The sequence below is a fragment of the Poromitra crassiceps genome, assembly GCF_964638095.1.
Source record: "Poromitra crassiceps genome assembly, chromosome: 2".
Lineage (NCBI taxonomy): Eukaryota > Metazoa > Chordata > Actinopteri > Beryciformes > Melamphaidae > Poromitra > Poromitra crassiceps.
In genome coordinates this window covers 59,044,951-59,064,117 of record NC_139624.1, presented here as the reverse complement: position 1 = coordinate 59,064,117, position 19,167 = coordinate 59,044,951, and the positions used below count along the sequence as shown (strand labels likewise).

The 19,167-nt window shown below is 47.3% G+C and overlaps 1 protein-coding gene across 1 annotated transcript in view; it reads left to right on the top strand.

Moving 5' to 3' along the window:
• Window positions 1–19,167, top strand: part of pwp1 (PWP1 homolog, endonuclein) — a 76,280-nt gene that overhangs the window by 19,034 nt on the left and 38,079 nt on the right. Inside the window, exons 3-6 of the mRNA XM_083660220.1 lie at window positions 14,835–15,016; window positions 16,225–16,310; window positions 17,963–18,059; window positions 18,291–18,401. Of these exons, the coding sequence (XP_083516346.1) occupies window positions 14,835–15,016; window positions 16,225–16,310; window positions 17,963–18,059; window positions 18,291–18,401 (476 nt within the window). The remainder of the gene's footprint in view (window positions 1–14,834; window positions 15,017–16,224; window positions 16,311–17,962; window positions 18,060–18,290; window positions 18,402–19,167) is intronic.

Genomic DNA, 19,167 nt, shown 5'->3' with positions numbered 1-19,167 from the left:
AGCTGTAGGAAATTCTGGCACATCCAGTTATTTATTTGATCAATGCACTGGCACAATGATTCTATGGGGGCATAGTCAGCTGAGGAAAGAGTTATATACAACTGAGTGTCGTCTGCATAGTTATGATAGGCTACTTTGTTTTTTTGCATAATTAGGCCTAGAGGGAGCATATAAAGGTTGAAGAGAACGGGCCCCATAATGGATCCTTGAGGCACCCCACAAGTCATCCTAGTTAGGTCAGATGTGTAATTGCCAATGGAGACGAAGTACTTCCTGTCTTGAAGATAGGACTTGAACCACTGGGGGACCGTACCCGATAGCCCAACCCAGTTTTCCAGTCTGTCCAATAAAATTGAGTGGTCAACAGTGTCAAATGCAGCGCTAAGATCCAGTAGCACTAGAATCGATTTTTTGCCTGAGTCTGTGTTCATTCTGATGTCATTTATGACTTTAGTAAGCGCGGTTTCTGTGCTGTGATGGGGGTGAAAGCCTGATAGATCATTTGAGGTTAGGAATCTATTGAGTTGTAGGTAAAAAACCTTTTCAATTATTTTGGCTATAAAGGGGAGATTAGATATTGGTCTGTAGTTACTGATTACCGATGCATCAAGGCTACGCTTTTTTTGTAGGGGTTTAATAACTGCAGTTTTCAGGGACTCGGGAAAAGTGCCGGTCAAAAGGGAGCTATTAACTATTTGCAATAGGTCCGACGACAGACAGTTATAAATGCTTTTAAAAAAGCTTGTTGGAAGGGTATCGAGACAGCACGAAGATGATTTAAGGCCTTGCACAGTTTCCTCTAAGATGTTGTGGTCGATAACGCTGGGACAAATTTATCGAACTAGGGATCTGCGGGTAGGATGATGTCACAGCATTTCTTGGTGTGGAGCCGCTAATAGCCTGCCTGATATTAATAATTTTATCCGTAAAAAAGGCAGCAAACTCATTACATTTGACAGTAGAGAGGAACTCAGGTGCTACACAGAGAGGCGGGTTAGTCAGTCTATCAACTGTGGCAAATAGAGTGCGTGCATTGTTCACATTTTTGTTAATTATATCGGAAAAGAACGATTGTCTCAACCTTTTCAGTTCGAGGTTGTAGGAGTGAAGGCTTTCTTTGTAAATATCATAGTGAATGTGAAGATTAGTTTTCCGCCATTTACGCTCAGTTTTCCTGCAATCTTTCTTTTTGCATCTAACGGATTCAGAATTTCGCCAGGGTGCTTTAATCTTGCCAGACAGCAATTTTAACCTAACAGGCGCCACACTATCAATAGTATTCAGAATTGTTGAATTGAAGTTATCAAGAATGTCATTGACAGAAGCTGATGTGGGAGGAGATAAAGAAAATGTCTCCATAAAGAGCGCGCTGGTGCCTGCATTAACTCATTCTCTGCCAAAGACGTACCCTGACGTACTTTTAACACATTCACTGCCAGCCGTTTTTTTTTAACTGTTTTTTTTACTGTAGGTAGGTTCTGCCAGAGGGTTTTTTTGAGGATTCTGGCTCATATTTCAAGACCCGAGGATTCTTTTCTGCTAAGATTTTGTGAACACACAATATCTCAAAAGAACTAATAGAATGTGTGCTTTCTCTGTCTAAAAGAGTTAGTTTGTAGAGTTAGTAGTTATGTAAGCATTAGCAGTTGAATACAGCATGGTTTCAGCGTCAGAAAAATTATTCTGAGATAAACGGCTTTTTGTGAAATTCGATAGAACAGTCACTTTAACCATTCATTTTTGGCATCAGTAAGACGTCAGACATCTAAACAATAGTTTTGAACAGTAATTTCCTCCATAACAGCAGGAAACACCCCTCTACTTCAAACTCCTCCCTCCGTGTGTGTTCTTCTTGGCTGCAGCGGGCATGTCACAAGCTCGTTGCTGCTGCTGCTGTAACCTCGCGTCACCAGGCTCACTGCTTCTGCTGCCTGTCTGCTGTCTCGCTCGTTTCTTGTGGTTTGTGTTGAGAGCTTTGATGAAGCTTTTGCGATTCTGGTCTTATTTATGCTGCGTGTTTCAAAGTGTGTTCCACTCGTAATCTATTATGCAAATTTGCAATCCCGCACCGCCAGCAATCAGCGCGAAAACATTTTCACGAGAATGGCTTCCTCACACTGCTTTTTGCTTGCCTTTCTCTAGTCTGGGAGAGCACTGTCGCCACTTAGTGGGTCGGTGGAATGGGTTGTACATGTTCGGTGGCTCTAATATTGATATAAGAGATGTAAAAGGGTTAGATGCACATCCCACGGTCAAAAAAAAAAAAATCATTTTTTTGACGTATTAATACGTCATTGGCAGTCAACCGTTGGATTTTTTTTGACGGATGAATACGTCATTGGCAGTGAATGTGTTAACACATTAAGTGCCAGAGACGACCTAACTCGTCTTACATAATCCAGCGCTTAAGTGCCAAGGACGAGCTAACTCGTCTTACATAAACATTTTTTTTTTTTGACGGTGGTACATCAATCAACAACTTTTACATCTTCGAGATCACTATTGGAGCAAGATAATGTGTATAATCTATTTTACCGACCCACTAAGTGTTGACAGTGCTCCCCCAGACGACCGAAATCAAAGAAAAAACTGCCGCGGGACCAAGCCGTTCAAGGAAATGCCGTGGCGATTTCACAGTAATCCATTCAAGACTTGTCTTGCCTGAGAGCGGCCGCGCACCGGCAGCAGCACACAGAGAGCGGAGAGCGATTTGCAAAATAGATCATAGGTGAAACACACTTTGAAACACCTCAGAAAGGCCAGAATCAACATCTGCCCATCGCCCACGCATTCCCCGGCCCATCTTGACTCGCACAAGGAGCGTCTGCACGCAGGCAAGCAGGCAGGCAGGCACACAGGCAGGCAGCAGCAAAAGCGCTTCTGACACGCCCGCTGTACAGCCAGGAGGACACAAGACACACGGAGGGAGGAGTTTGAATGAGAGGGGTGTTTCCTGTTGTTATGGAGGAAATTACTGTTCAAAACTATTGTTTAGAATGTCTGACGGTCTTACTGATGCCAAAAATGAATGGTTAAAGTGACTGTTTCACAAAAAGCCATTTATCTCTGAATAAATTTCCAGACGCTGAAACCATGCTGTACTCAACGGCTAATATCTACATAACTACTAACTCTGCAAACTAACTCTTTTAGACAGAGAAAGCACACATTCTATTAGTTATTTTTAGATGATTGGTGTTCATGAATTCTTAACAGAAAAGAATCCTCGTCTGTTTCTAAAATGAGCCAGAATCGTCAAAAACACCCCTGGCACAACTTACCTACAGGAATGAAAACATGGCTGGCATTCAATGTGTTAACAATGGCGTTCTGTGCCAAAGACGTACTCGGACGTACTTTCATGTTTTGGGTGTTTACATTACATCAGACACTTTCCCAGCCTGTGACATTGTTTCAAGTCAAACTGATAAAAGGAACCCGCTAGTTTAGTGTTTATGGGTGGAGCCTGTGGTCGAAACAGAGTCCGACCCAGAGTTCTCGGATGGCGACGATGGCGAGCAAGACGCCGGCGTTTTTGTTGTTGCTCCACGACGGAGCGCCAGGGCGACGAAGGCTCCCCTTCACAGCGTTCTGATCCGTCTGACACAGATGAATCGGAGGAGGAGAAATGGGTGCCACTTGGAGAGAGCGATGATGATGGTAAAAAGTAGCCTATTTTTTGTATCGCGTTTGAGATGAAATGATCACACACAGCCGTCTGTGTCACATAAACATTTCAAAGTTTACAGCACTAACGTAGCTATTGTGTGATCTTCTGTGCTAACGTTACTTATGAGAGGTAACGTGACAGCAGGTAATGTTACAGCACTCGTTATTCCTGTGTGTGTGTGTGTGAGAGAGAGAGAGAGAGAGAGAGAGAGAGAGAGAGAGAGAGAGAGAGAGAGAGAGAGAGAGAGAGAGAGAGAGAGAGAGAGAGAGAGAGAGAGAGAGAGAGAGAGAGAGAGAGAAACTTTATTGTCACTTCATGGTACAAGTATCACGAGCGAAATTCTGCTTGGTTCGCTCTCAGAGTCGGAGAGCAAAACCGGGTCGCCATTGAACAGCGCCAGCAATTTGGATTGGACAAAGCATATAAATAACTCAGAATTCACATTATTACTAGTTAGAAAAAGTAATAAAGGCACACTTCAATATTATACAATACAGATACATTTGTTGTAAATGTACAGGGTTAAAGCTTGTCCAGGAAGAGAGAGAGAGTGTGACCACATAAGGGTTCGTTCCATTTGTTTATGCTTTTATCAAGCTAAGCTAAAAATCCACATGGCAACTGTAAAAGTAAATTATTTATTTGATTTTGTGCACATATTTATCATACTTTGATATTTTGTGTTTTCAGACTCTGAGTTGATGGAGGCGCAGTCCAGTCCTAGTCCCAGTCCTGTGTGTAGTCCTACACCACCTATTTCGGAAAGACCATGTCTCGAAATAGGTTCCAACTTATTCTGAGGTTCTTCCATTTTACTGACAATACTGTAGCAAGGAGGCTGCGGCCAAGCCTCATCTGTCAAGAAACCCCAGGGGCCAGACTCTCTCTCTCTCTCTCTCTCTGTAGCCGCTCACTGGGCGGGATGGACCGACACAGCTCCCTCAAATACATTCTCTTATTTTTTATTTTTTATTTATTTATTTGGGAAAACAAATACTGTATATGTCTGATGTGTCACTGAGGCAAAAAATAAAAGGCTCAAAAGAGAGTTCTGCTTGAAACGGTGTCCTTCACTAAAAACCTCTTTTTCTCCTATTTCTCTCCCAAGGAGGGCATTTTTAGTGAAAACAAGCTAACTTCCACTGCTTGTAACTAAACAAGGAAACATGGTAGAGTTTCAGTTTTTTACAAGGGGTAAGAAGAGAGTCTCTGCTTTATTGTGAGATATGTTGTGTAATTTTATTCCTAGCACAGAATATTCTGTGGGTCCTGGAAGATCAGGAAATATGCTCAAAATCCTGGCACTGGGAGCACACAGACCGAAATGACCCTGGCAGAGAATGAGTTAATCTCTCGTCTTTTAACGGTTTGTGACCTATTAATGATCTCAGGGGAGATTTCCATTTAAAAAAAGATGCAAAGATGGTCAGACAATGCAACATCAATAGTCGACACAGAAGAGGACTTGAAGCCCCTAGTAATAACTAAATCCAGGGTATGGCCTCGGTTGTGAGTAGGCCCTGAAACATGTTGAGACAGATCAAAAGTATCAAGTAAGATATTCAGTTCTTTGGCAAAATTATCCGTCGGGTTATCAATATGAATATTGAAATCCCCAGCAATAGATGTACAGTCATGTTCCATGAAAATTAAGGAGAGTAGATCAGCAAATTCAACGAGAAAGCTGCCTGAGTATTTTGGTGGTCTATAGATATTCAGCAGTAACACAGTAGTTGAGCATTTCAGAATAGCAGCAAGGTATTCGAACGATGAGAAGTCTCCAAATGTTACCTGCTTACATTGAAACATATCAGAAAAGACAATTGCTACTCCCCCCCCCCCCCCCCCTCTTATCAGCTCTGGGAGTGTCAATGAAGCTATAATTAGGCGGTGCTGATTCGGACAGAACAGCCACTCTGTTGTTCATATCGAGCCAGGTTTCGGTGAGGAACATTAAATCCAGATTATGACTGGTAATCAGATCACTGATGAGGAGAGATTTATTTGACAGCGACCTAACATTAAGGAGTGCGGCTTTAATATTTTTAGAGCCTGGAACTTGTATCATTTGCTTCACAAGGGGAATGGAGATTAAGTCTGATTTAGAGACAGATCGTGTTGGGGGGAAAGTATTATGTCTGTATGAAATCAAGACTGGAATCGAAGCATTGGATCGATAGACCAATGGAGGTTTATCGCAGCCAGTTCCATTTCTAGTCTGTGCTCGTCCATTTCCTTTGCAAGACTGCTGTGGGACCTTGTTTTTATCAGAACAGGCCGGGATGGAGGGGTCTGGCGTCAGGCTGGACGACGCTTGGGGACTTGGACCACGGAGGGGGGGGGGCAGATTGGGGGGGGTCTTGGACAGGCGGGGGTGGGGCGTGTCGACACTTGGGGGACTGCCACCACTGCCGACTCGGGGTCGGCAGTGGTGGGTCGGGGGTGGGTCGAGGGGGCGTGGGGGATGGCAGAGAGAGGGTGGGCGGGGAGCAGGTAGGTTGAGGGGGATGTAAGGGAGGGGACTGTGGGGGGGCCAGGTTCGGGGTCGGGAGTGGTGGGTTCGGGGGTGGGTCGGGGGGGCGTGGGTCATGGCAGTATGGGAGAGGGCTGGAGGGCATGTGAGGGAGGGGACGGTCGGGGGGCCAGGTTCGGGGTCGGGAGTGGTGGGTCGGGGGTGGGTCGGGGGGGCGTGGGGCATGGCAGTATGGGAAAGGGCTGGAGGGCATGTGAGGGAGGGGACGGTCGAGGGGGCAGGTTTGGGGGCGGGAGGGTAGAACGAGGGGGCTTAGATGGACTGGGGGATCATAGACAGTCCAACGCTTATCAGTTCGTTCAACCTGCTGGAGAATGGAATGGGGGAGGCGGGTGGGGAGAGGTGGAGGAGCAAAGAGGTAGAGGAAGGGGCATTTTCATCCATCATTTCATCCTGGGATAAAATGATGGATAAATAAAGAGTGTAATCCCTCTATGCTGTTGCTAGCGCGAGTTTGCGGCTAATTTTAGCATCCGTTTTGTTTCATGTTGTTTGCTCAATTCACTTCCTACTTCCTCATGCATGCGTGACGACCTTCTCACGTGACCATTCCTTCTGTTGCGCTAGCTGGGTGAGATACGCCCTCTGCTGGACTGGTATAATTAACACACTGTGAGCTACATGCTACATTAGCTATATGTATGAAGACTGAATTGATGACACAAAGTAACAATGTTGTCGGTCAAAACAGTTAATTAATTTTAATCGGTTACGTTCTTAACGGCAGTTAACCAACTATCGGTTAATCATTAACATCCCTACTGTCGATAGTAAATAATATAATTTTGTACTTTATTTTTTGAGGGGATAATTTTAACCACCTTTTAATATTCCCCTGTCCCCCATGCTTCCTACACCTATGCGTTGTGCTGACATGATCAGGTAAGCATCGGTAAGCGTTTTACTAGGGCTGCACGATATGAGGAAAAGCTGCGATGTGCGATAACACTGTTCAATATTGCGATGACGATATGACCTGCGATAAATAAATAAATGCTATAAACAAAAATATTAATGGGTAGGGGTGCTCCGATCCGGCTAAGCCACGATCCGATTCCGATTCCTGGGGTCACGATCCGATTCCAGAATCGATTCTCGATTCCAGAATCTAGAATCGATTCTCAATTATGTAGTTTTATATTGCAATAACACACAAAGGTAAATCTAAGACAAATGACAAATTTATTAATGCTGAACTTCAAATTCAACTTCTGAAGTATTACAGTGAGGGCCTAAATTCATTTTGCAATATGAGTGTGTTAATTTAAGCATACGTATCAGTAAGTGGCACGGGATTCTCAAAGCCTGTGTTGAGGGTCATACGAACAAAAATGCACTCTTGAAGCTAAAAAAAAATCCAAAACCAACAAGTTAATTATTTACATTTTTACTTCAATGTAGAACAGTCATTTCTTACACATCAGATTACTTTTAGCCTTTTAGTCATAACGATTATTGAAAGATATTCCATATTCCAGACTGAATTGTTATAACAGAAGTGGAGTATTGGCCAGAATGACATGAACATTTGGACACTTATTCAGCCGGTATCTTGCATGTTGCGTTCAGGTGCACTGTAAAAAAATAAAAAACTTTTTTGCGATAACACGTGACATTTGCGATGTGTTCATCGCGCATTTTCATATTGCGATGACGATGAAAATACGATTAATCGTGCAGCCCTAGCGTTTACCAGTATATGCTTTACTCACAGGTGTGTGAATTGACTGGTTTTACTTCGTTTTGAACTCAAGCTCTCACTAGTGCCTACAACGCTGCGACGCAGCCCTATGGAAGACTGTCATTTTGCTCCAAAATTACTTACCATTAAAACCTGACCACCCACCCGTAGGTGGCGTGGTGCCCCCCTGGCGCTGACACGGATCCACGTGACTACGTCACGTCCTGTCAGCCCAGGGATACTCACTTTCCGTTTCTTCCACCCGCTGAGAAGACGTGTTTTAGAAAGCTCCGCGGTTAACTCTGAGTTAGCTCTCTTACATAGCTTTAGATACTAGGCTCGTTCCGTCTGATTTGCCCACCTCAAGAGGTTCGCGTGGACGGGATAAAGCAGGCTTCGGGAACCCGATCCTGTACCCTTCACCAGCGGCGTCGGAACAAGTCATCTAAAAGCTAAGAGTATCTTCCTTAGTTAACTGTTTATTGCTACCGCCGTGTAGTTCTGCTGCTACCGCTGTGTAGTGGTTATTGCTGCCGCTGTGTAGCTTTGCTTCGCTCCCCCGTCTGGGGCAGCATTATCGTTTGAGGGCCGACTTAGGTCCGCGCTCAAAACTGTTAAGGCTAGGTTGCATACGTGCAAATAGCTTGTACCACGTAGCACAGGAACAAAGAGGCTAATTAGCCCAGTTGTTACAGATAGCTAGCTTTGGCACCCGTGCGGGTAGCTTTCGTGTGCTAGGTACTTTAGGCGCCGGCTTTAGAGCGCGCGTGTTAGATAGTTAGCTAGTTTGCTCAGTGCAGCTAGCTTTGACTACCTTGTAGCACTCCAGCTATCTGGCTGCGTCCCCAGACAGGGTAACGCACCCGGTTATTGTGGCAGATAGCTAACGTGCACACGTGCAGTTAGTATCTGTGTGCTAAGTACTTCGCGCCAGCTACCTCTGTGTAGGGCGCGCGTTAAGCGAGAGTAGTAGCTAGAAGCCATGCTCTTCAGTTAGCTAGATAGCTAGCTTGCTCCCGTGCAGCCAGTATCTAGTGTTGTGTAGCACTCCAGCTATCTTACCGTTGCAGGCTTTAGCTTGCACGGTAACCCCGTTATTCCTGTTAGCAGAGAGAGGGGGGAACAGCTAGGTGCTGTATTAGCTGTGAGGCTACGCTGGCCGGTTACGACCGGCACAATTAATTTAATGTGTGCATGCCTAAGGGCAGGAGCACGCCGCACAGGCGTTGCTGGGACCTACATAAATGTAGTGTAGCTTTTACTGGCGTCGGCCCCGAAGGGGGCACTCTGAGATATTAGCTGGGCGATTACGCTAGCTAGGTGAGCTCTCCCCGCACGTTGTGTGGGCCGCTTCTCTCAGTACTTACGCCATCTTAGCCAGCTTGCTTGTCTGCTAAGTGTTGCTTGCCTCATGCAAATAGCATCTACTAGATTGTAACTCGCGGGCCGCTGGCCTCTGCTTGCGGTCACGCTTGCTTCCCCGTGTTACTCAGGGTAGAGACTCGCTGCACCGGCTTGTGCGCAGGCTTGTGTTAGCGCACGCTTGTCTCTCAGTGCTTATGCTAGCTTAGCTAGTGGCTTCCACGCCTGTTCTCTCGGGTTAACAGGTTGTGGGTATTGGTGCCTCCCCTTCGGGATGGGCTATTGCCGCTTACGTTACCATTGCACGCGCACGTTCGCCAGCCTCCGGGTTGCTTACTGTCTAGCCTGTGCTTCTTGCTAGCCTGCTAGCTTGCTTAAGCAGTACTCCCGCTAATAGGGTGCGCCCTGCGGGAGCTTGCTATTAGCGATTAGCTTCCTGCTTCCTCTTGCTACTGAGCAGGGAAAGTCAGGGAGGGGATGGGCCGTGTGTAAAACTACTTTGGCCGAGTATGAATCGGCACGTTAAGTGCGTGTTCTGCCTTGGGCACGAGCACGCTGCACAGGCGCCTTGAACCCTCGGTCTTGTCCGCAGCTAAGCTCTTGAGAGCGGACCAAGGTCCGCTCTCAAAGGAGTGTGAAAGCTAGCTTGCCTTGCATACGTGCAGATAGCAATATTTAGTACTGTTTAGCACAGAACGATAGTATTTTGCAGATAGCTGGCGTGCACCCGTGCAGTTAGTATCTGTGTGCTAAGTACATTGGGCGCGAGCTACCTCCGCTACAATAGACGTACCGCTCCTTGCTGGCGCTACGCGTCCAGCAGGGCTTACAGCTCGCCAAGGTCTGGGCTCAGTGCCAGCCTTTGGCTTGTAGCTCTAAGGACAAGCCCACCGCCCTTGGTGCCCAAGGCCCGGGGTGGTTGGGAGCTCTCCATGGGTCGCACTCCCTTGTTGGGGCTCCCCCTGCAAGTGCAGGGAGCCTGGCAGGGGGCACAGCGCACCTTGGTCCATGGCCACGGCCTGGCCTCGGTTGCCAGCGCCCAGGTCAAGCCCACCGGTTGGCTCACCAAGGCTGGGCTTAGTTCCAGCCTGCGGCTTGTAGCTTTAGACCCACCGTCCTCGGTGCCCAAGGCCCGAGTTCGGTCGGGAGCTCGCCCAGGGTCTCATACCCATCATCAAGGCTCGCCTTGGTCCATGGCTACGGCCTGGCCTCGGCTAGAGGCTCCTAGGACAGCCCACCATCAATGGCACCGACGGCTCATTGCTGGTCGGGAGCTCGCCTGGGGGCCGCACTGTTGGACAAGTCCACGTGCGGCCGGTCTCGAGAAAGAACGTTACCTCCGCAGTCCCCCCAGCCTGCGAAAGGCGCACGGCAGGGGGGGGGGTTCTCCCCCAGCATGCACAGCTTCTACGGAACTGTCCATGCGGCGGGGGGGCGTAGCCTCTCACGTCCCGCCCCCCCATCAGGGCACCGGATCAAAAGGTCCCGGTGCCCAGCAATATGCTCATGACGGGTTCCGCTCCTTTGGCCACAAGAGACCATCTTGTCCAACAGGCTCGATGCCTGGGAGCATCTATGTTCCCCGTCCCCATTACGGCGCACCCTCCAGAGGGGATACGCTCTACAGTTTGCCAGGCCCACACCCACGTTCGATGGGACCCCCGATCTGGCCGTGGAGGGGGAGGCCATGGACATACTCCACAAGGAGGTTATTCGTTCCTCGCCAAAGGGGCGATTCGCTCGGTTCCCAAGGCAGATGTGCGCTTGGGTTTTCTACCACAGGTACTTTATCGTGCCCAAGAAGGACGGCTCCATGCGTCCAAAATTGGACCTTCGGCGTCTCAACAAGACGCTGAGGAAGTCCCGTTCCGAATGCTCTCTTCCCCGCCTGTTCAACGAGTTGAGACAGGGGGATTTCTTACTTCCGGGGATCTGGAAGGTGCGTTCTTCCATGTCCACATGGTCAGGAGACACAGGAAATACCTGAGGTTCTCCTTCCTGGGGAAGGCTTACGAGTTCTGTGTCTTGCCATTCGGCATGTCTTTGAGCCCGCGAACCCTCACGGTGTGCGTGGAGACAGCCTTGGCTCCCCTCCGCGCGAGGGGGATCCGCGTCTTCCTATATCTCGACGACGTTCTCTTAGCGGCCGACTCGAGGGTCCGTGCCACGGAACATACCAAGGTGGTGACCGATCACCGGCAACCCTTAGGGTTTTTGGTGAACTGGCAGAAGAGTTACCTCGTCCCAGCGCAGGCGGCGACCTTCCTGGGGCTCGAGCTAGACTTCCTGCGAGCCTTTCGCCAGAGCGACAGGCTCGCACGGTTCGGACAGCAAGCCAAGGACGTTAGGTCTGTGCCCTCGGTGTCAGTGCATCAGTGCACAGTGATGTTGGGCCTGATGGCCTCAGCACTGCATGTGCTCCCGCTAGGGAGGCTACACATGCTCTCGTGGTCCAAATATGGTTCTCAGGCTTCGCCTGGACTCGGCCGGGGACCGTCATCGCAGGGTTCCTCTGACAGGTCAGGCCTGGCAGGCGCTGGCTATATGGGCGGACCCCCGTTACCTCTCGAGAGGTACTCGGTGGGGCCCTGTCCCACTCAGGATGGTGATTCGCACAGACGCCTCCCTCTGGGGAGGGGGTGCGATTTGCGGGCATTTTTCGGCGAACGGCCGGTGGGAGGCTCAGGAGCTTCGCCACATAAACGTGCTAGAGCTGAAGGCGATTCGCCGGGCTCTGCTTCAGGACAAGCCCACCATCAATGGCGCCGTGGGCCCATTGTTGGTTGGGAGCTCTCTTGGGGACCGCACTGCCGGACAAGTCCGCATGCGGCCAGACTCGAAAGAGAACGTTGCCTCCGCAGTCCCCCCGGCCTGCGGAGGTAACACTTCCAGCGGCTCACACATGGGCACCATGTGCTGATTCGCTCGGACAATAGGGCAGCGATCGCCCACCTGAACAAACAGGGCGGTGTGCGGTCGGGGGCGCTGAACCATAGCGGGGATTCACCTGTGGGTGTATCCCCGCCTCCTTTCAGTGTCAGCGGTCTATCTGCCGGGACGGCGGAGTTACGACCGGCCTGCTGTCTCGAGGCAATCCCCGTTATACGGAGTGGTGCCTCCACCCTCGGGTGATGGAACAGGTTTGGGCCAGGTTTGGTCGCGCCTGCGTCGATCTCTCGCATCGCGGCGCGCGACACACTGCCCACTGTGGTGCTCGATCCAGGAGGACAGCCCCCGTTAGGTCATGACGCGCTAAAAGCGCACGCGTGGCCGAGGGAGGGGCTCTATGCGTTTCCCCCGACCCCCCTGATCCGTCAGGTGTTGGACAGGGTGAGGGAACAGCGCCTCCGGCTCGTTTTAGTCTGTTTTGGCCCAGGCAGACATGGTTTGCGGACCTGGTCTCCCTGGCGCAAGATCCGCCCTGGGCGTTGCCGGTACGGGCCGATCTCCTATCCCAGGCGGAGGGGGAGGTGTTCCACCCCTCCCCAGGCAGGTGGAAGCTAGCGGCCTGGCTCCTGAACCGGACCAGTTGCTAGCCCAGGGCTTGCCTGATAATGTGGGATGCACTATGCAGCAAGTAAGGGCGTGGATCCAGTGAACTGCAGTGTGCGACCAGTTCTCTGTTTCCTTCAGAGCCTGCTTGATGCGGGTCAGTCCCCGCAGTCGCTTAAGGTGTACGTAGCCGCGATTTCTGCTTGCCATATGGGAATTGAAGGGAGCCCCGTGGGGGCGTACCCTTTGGTCTTGCGCTTCATGAAGGGGGCGCGTAAACTGCGCCCACCGTCGCGGTGCGTTTTTTCCCAAATCGGACCTGGTTACGGTGCTGGACGGGCTAACGGGTCATCCGTTTGAGCCCTTGGACTCCGCCGATTTAAGGGTTCTGTCTTTAAAGACCGCGCTGCTGCTGGCCTTGTCGTCAGGAAAGAGAGTTGGTGACCTGATTGCCATCTCGGTGCAGCAGGCCTGTGTGGTTTTGGGAATGATGGGCGCAGGGTTACGTTGCGACCTAACCCGGCTTACCAACCTAAGAATATTAATGTCAGCTTTAGGTCTATGGTCATAGACTTATCAGCATTCTGTCCCCCGCCGTTCAGTTCGGGTGAGGAGTGACGCTTGCACATGCTGTGCCCAGTAAGGGCGCTCTCGGCCTATGTGGCCAGGACGCGTTCATTACGCACTCCAAACCAGTTGTTGGTCTGCTTTGGCAGAAGGCCCAGGGTGGCCTCCTTTCCAAGGATCGCTTATCACACTGGATAGTGGAGGCGATCGCTTTGGCATACTCTGCCGTGGGTAAGATACCTCCGGAGGGTATTAAGGCGCATTCTACGCGGGGTGTTGCGACATCCTCTGCGTTGTTGCGCGGTGTTCAGGGGAGGACATGTGTGCCGCGGCCTCATGGTCCTCTCATCACACTTTTGTTTGGTACTACAGTCTCGACGTGTCCGGTTCGCAATTCGCGGACGCGGTGCTGTCGGTGGCAAGAAAGTAGTATCGTTGCCACTCTAATATGTCAGACGGTCAGGCATGAACGTTGCCATATGGCTGTGGTTCACCGGTGCCTTTCGGGTCGCCCTGTGGGGTGCTCCCGGCAGCAAGGTCGGTTGAATTAAGGCACTAGTGAGAGCTTGAGTTCGAAACGAAGTAAAACGTTAGGGTTGTGCTACAACCCAGGTTTTATGAGTGAGAATGAGAGCTCTCACTACCCAGCCTTGCTGCGTCGATGCGTCACGGGGTGCGTCGGATCTCAGCTGGCTGGAAGAAATTAGAGTGAGTATCCCTGGGCTGACAGGACGTGACGTAGTCACGTGGAGCCATGTCAGCCCCAGGGGGGCACCACGCCACCTACGGGTGGGTGGTCAGGTTTTAATGATAAGTAATTTTGGAGCAAAATGACAGTCTTCCATAGGGCTGCGTCGCAGCGTTGTAGGCACTAGTGAGAGCTCTCGTTCTCACTCGTAAAACCTGGGTTGTAGCACAACCCTAACGATATGAAGCATCTGTAATATAAGGTTAGTTTCTAAAGAAAAAATCTATATCAGCAGTGGCCATATTTCAGCAGCGGTGGTGCACCACTGCTGAATGCATATAAACCTGTCCTTCCTTTAAACATTTTAACTTGACACGTTGAGTCGTGGACAAGTTGCAGTCAGTGTGTGTTAAAGAGGCACTATGCAGTATGCATTTGTTGTACATTGTTTCATGTCAATTCTGGGGTATTCTCCTCTTCAGTTACACAGATAGTGATGTATCGTACATTAAATATCCTGCAATGTATCGATTATCGCAGAACCGTTGTATCGTGATACCATCGAGGGCCAAGTCTTGTGATAGTATCACTATCGTATCGTGAGTTACTCTGCGATTCCCACCCCTAGTCGCAATTTCAAACCATTAAGCATTTCCAGTTAATGAGAGATGGACCAGTGTCTACTGCTCCCCTAAATGAGAAGCTCCCATTTTTGTCCTCCCATTTACTACTTTCCCTTTATACCCCCCCCCCCTTTCCAACCCCTATTATTCTTGTCTTTCCTCCCTGAATTTCCACAGCTGGAGCTGAATTGACATGCTTTCTCCTCTCCTATTATTAGGGCACAAGCAGGCGAGGATGAAGAGGACGATGATGAAGGAATCGGCGGTGACCAGAAGTTGAGCGACATCACGACGGAGATGGAGGCTGCTGGAGCCCCGCAGAATGAGAATGAAGAAGGAAGGGAGGAAGAGGACGAACTAGCGGAATACGGTCTGGATAGATACGATGAAGAGGAATCAGGTGAGGCTGTTGCTTTCATTTGTTCCTTGTTTTTTTGTTTTTCATTTGTTCCTTGTTTTTTTGTTTTTTTTGTCTGGCCTGTACAAACGGTAACAGAGAGCCGCAGGAATGAGTCCGGAAGTACACTTGCGGGTTCTTGAGAGGAAAAGTCTATGGGATTTAACATGGGCGTTTCGCTTAAATGCAGAAAATAAAGTCTATGGTTAACAAAAGTTTATGGGAACACGAATTTGGGTTCAGCATGATAATCTTCACAAACGTGAATAACTTTTATGACTTTTGGAACGTAAATGCAAACGCAATTTTTATAGAACGCTTCAAAAGGCATACAAGTTATTCACGTTTGTGAAGAGTATTATGCTGAATCCAAATTCACGTTCCCATACACTTTTGTTAACCACAGACCTTATTTTATGCATTTAAGTGAAATCCCCATTCTAAAACCCCATAGACTTTTCCACTGAAGAACCAAATGGCCGCGATTTCTGGATAAAGCCTACAAAAATATGTCATCCCTGTGGTACTCAGTGTTGGGCAAGTTACTTTCAAAATGTAATATACTACATATTACTAGTTACTTTCATTTGAAAGTAATAAGTTACATTACAATATTACTTTCTGTGTAGAGTAACTTGTTACTTATTACACTACTTTTGCATTACTTTCACCAAAATAACAGCAGCAGCAGAATGACATCGCCGCCCCGGCACCATCCCGAAAAATAATTTTAACCGATATTTCATGTTGATATAATTTGAAGTCAGTGTAAACCGCCCAAAATTCTAAATATTATTCTTTTCCTTTGTTATTGTCATCTATAGTGGTTATTTGCATAAAAACACAGTTTGATTAGGAATTGATTGCATCTTTTTTAAATCTGTGCTTTGATTTAATAAAAATGTAACTCAATTTGTAACTTGAGTTACTTGACAAAGTAACTGGTATAATATTACTGAAATCCTAGTAAGTAATAAGTTATATTACTGAGTTACTGCTAAAAGTAATATATTACATGTAATATGTTACTTTTGTAATGAGTTACCCCCAACACTGGTGGTACTCTACTTCTTTATGTTCATTGTGCTTTATCTTTTTTTTTTTCTTTTTTTTTTTTTGCTACCGTAATTTGATTCCCTCTTCTGTCGGTTTCAAACTGAGGTCATAGACATGAGGGGAGAATACAAACTGACTGTCTGCCTCTTGTACAGTGACGGCTAATCTGGGCGACAGTCTGGCTGGACTCACTGTTTTCTGCTCCAATGAGGACGATCCTTACATCACCATCAAAGACACAGTGAGCACTCTCTCTACATTATACTGTTGCCGTTGGGCAGATACATTTGTCCAAAGCGCCTTGCATGTACTATATACATGTATGTATTAGGGGTGTCACGGTACATGTATTCGTCCCGTGAATTTACGGTATGACCCTCACGGTACCTCGTTTCACGGTACATGAAACGACACGACGAATACGTCAAATCCAGAAGCACCTATAACGCTGTTTGAACGGCATTGAATTGAATTGAATTAAATGCCACAGAAGAAGACACACCAAAACAACACAAGGGCCATAGAAATCCGCGTTCACAGAATGGGACGTTTTGTGGCGATAAGCTGTTTTGCAAATTCTGTCAACATCAAGCCAACGAGGTAAGCTTGCCAATGTAACGTTACGTAGCCGCGACAAATTCCTTTATAGTTGCGCGTTGCGGCTAAACGTTACATAACACTGACAAGGCTGTTAACTTGTAAACAAGCAACATACATCGCGTGGGATGAGTGATGCGGTCAAGCAGACATCTGCGGATGCAGACAGGCAAGCTGCAGTGAGGAAGAGGCGATGACTCCTTGTCATGTTCCAATAATCCATTAGATGACCGAACGTAATCATACTATGCTAAACAAAACTCACATCCAATAACGTTAAGGCGCTGACAGGGTTCTTTCCCGTACTTACTGGGAAAGTGAAACCCACCCCGTTGTCTGTCAGACAGTGGGGGTATCTTTCAACAGGGGTAAAGAAGTTTTTCTTCTTCTGCCGTTTTATTCTTCTTCTGAACATGTAGGTATTTTGACGTTGACTAAAGAAACACTGCCGCCTAGTGGCCGCTTTTAGATAGGATTCCAAATTAGTGCTTACGTCAAACGCAAATGCTACATAAAACAAATACAACAGGGGGAGGGGTTGGTGGGAGTATTAGGCTACTCCACACATGCGCTCTGTTTACAAACTTGTGTACAATAAAGATTTAAAGTGGGGGGAAATGTCTTTGCCCTGTCAAACAGCTGGAATACAGACATCTGAGAGGGAGGCGCACCCCACACTTTGAAAATCACTGCTCTAGAGTAAAACCTTTTTGTGTGGATTGCCTAGATCTTATTAAATAGTGGACATTTATTCATTCCCACATATTAGACACTATTTCTGATGGTAAAAATAGCGTAAAAAGCAGAATTCAGACATATTCAAAGGGAAAAAAACTGAATTTGGGATTTCTTGCTTTTTTTCCCCATTTTCGTACCGTGCCGTATTCGTACCGAACCGTGACCCCAAAACCGAGGTACGTACCGAACCGTGACTTTTGTGTACCGTGACACCCCTAGTATGTATGTACTAGACATTTAAAGTCCCGGGAAACCAAGCATAAATATGTGTTTTGAGTTTGTCACACCACAGAAACATGTTATTAACCACCAAACCAAATTTGAAGTAGATTTGAAGTGGCCAAGTATATAAAATGGCGCTTGAAGATGATGGAAAACTCAGCAGCATTCTCTGGTCTCCTATGCTCTGAGACTGTGTGGGCATCTCCTTCAAAATTGAGCTGTGTTCACAGAAAGAGCCTACACTTTAACAACAGGGTAAAACGGGTTTACACTGGTTGTATATTGTGTTGAAGTGACTGAACTGACTTGCGCCGCTGTCTTTGTTCTTCCCTCCAGGACCAGTATGAGCGAGACGATTTCCAAATCAAGCCCACTGACAATCTCATCGTCACAGGCAGGGCAGAGAAAGACTGCTGCAGTTTGGAGATCCACGGTAAATGTCTTCAGATGTGTTGAGATGACATTGAGTAAAAATTTGTATAGTATCAATTTGGCTAGGAATATAAGCTAAATGCATGAAATGTGAAAATGAAAATATCAGCAATTACGATTGAATTCCTTATCTGGCACCATCGTATTTCCCTTTTACCACAAACTTTAACATTATAAATGATGTTGGGAAATTTCTAAATTCATATTCAAGGATTGCTTGCCTCTTTTACAGTTTATAACTCTGAGGAGGATTCTCTGTACGTTCATCATGATATTCTGCTACCAGCGTACCCGCTGTGTGTGGAGTGGCTGAACTTTGAACCCAACCCTGCTGAAGGACCAGGTAAGTAGAGGTTGAGTCGGCCTTGAAAAGCACATCAGTACGAGTCCACACCCAATTACGGCCTGAGATTCATGTGACCATAGAAAATGGCTCATAACAGAATTCAGGGTCCTTGAAATCCTTGAAAGTTTGTGAATTTGAAAAATAAAAATCAACGCATTTTTATTATTTTTAGTTTTTGAAAAGAGACATGGGTCATTGAAAGTGTTTGAATTTAGGGGATTTTTCTGCATAGAGAATTACGAGGGGGCCGCCTCCGTCAAATTTCGCTCCGCCTTCAACACAGTTGAGAAGTGTTCACACATTCAAGCCTCTCTTTTTAATTGTCTGTGAGCTTCTGCTAGTTTTCATTATAAAAATTCTCAATGTTCTAACAGTAATTGACGTTGATCCATGTCTCAAACTATGCCGTGTTGCGTCCTTGAATTTGGGGAATTGGGCCTTGTAACGACGCATTATGTAATAACTGCACATTATGTAATAAAATTGCAAAATGTAATAACATCTCACTTTCAATATGTAATAACGAGGCATTATGTAATAATATGCGCAATATGTAATAAATCGCCTGAACGCAATATGTAATAACGTTTTGACGCATTTTGTAATAAATGTATTCCATATTGTGCAGATTATTACATAATGTGGGGGTTGCACTTTTTTCTGGTTGCAAATGTAATAAGTGACGCATTATGTAACAAAATTAGAAAATGCACTGACTTTGTCAGTGGGGGGGGGGGGGGGGGGAGTATAGGCTAATAAATAT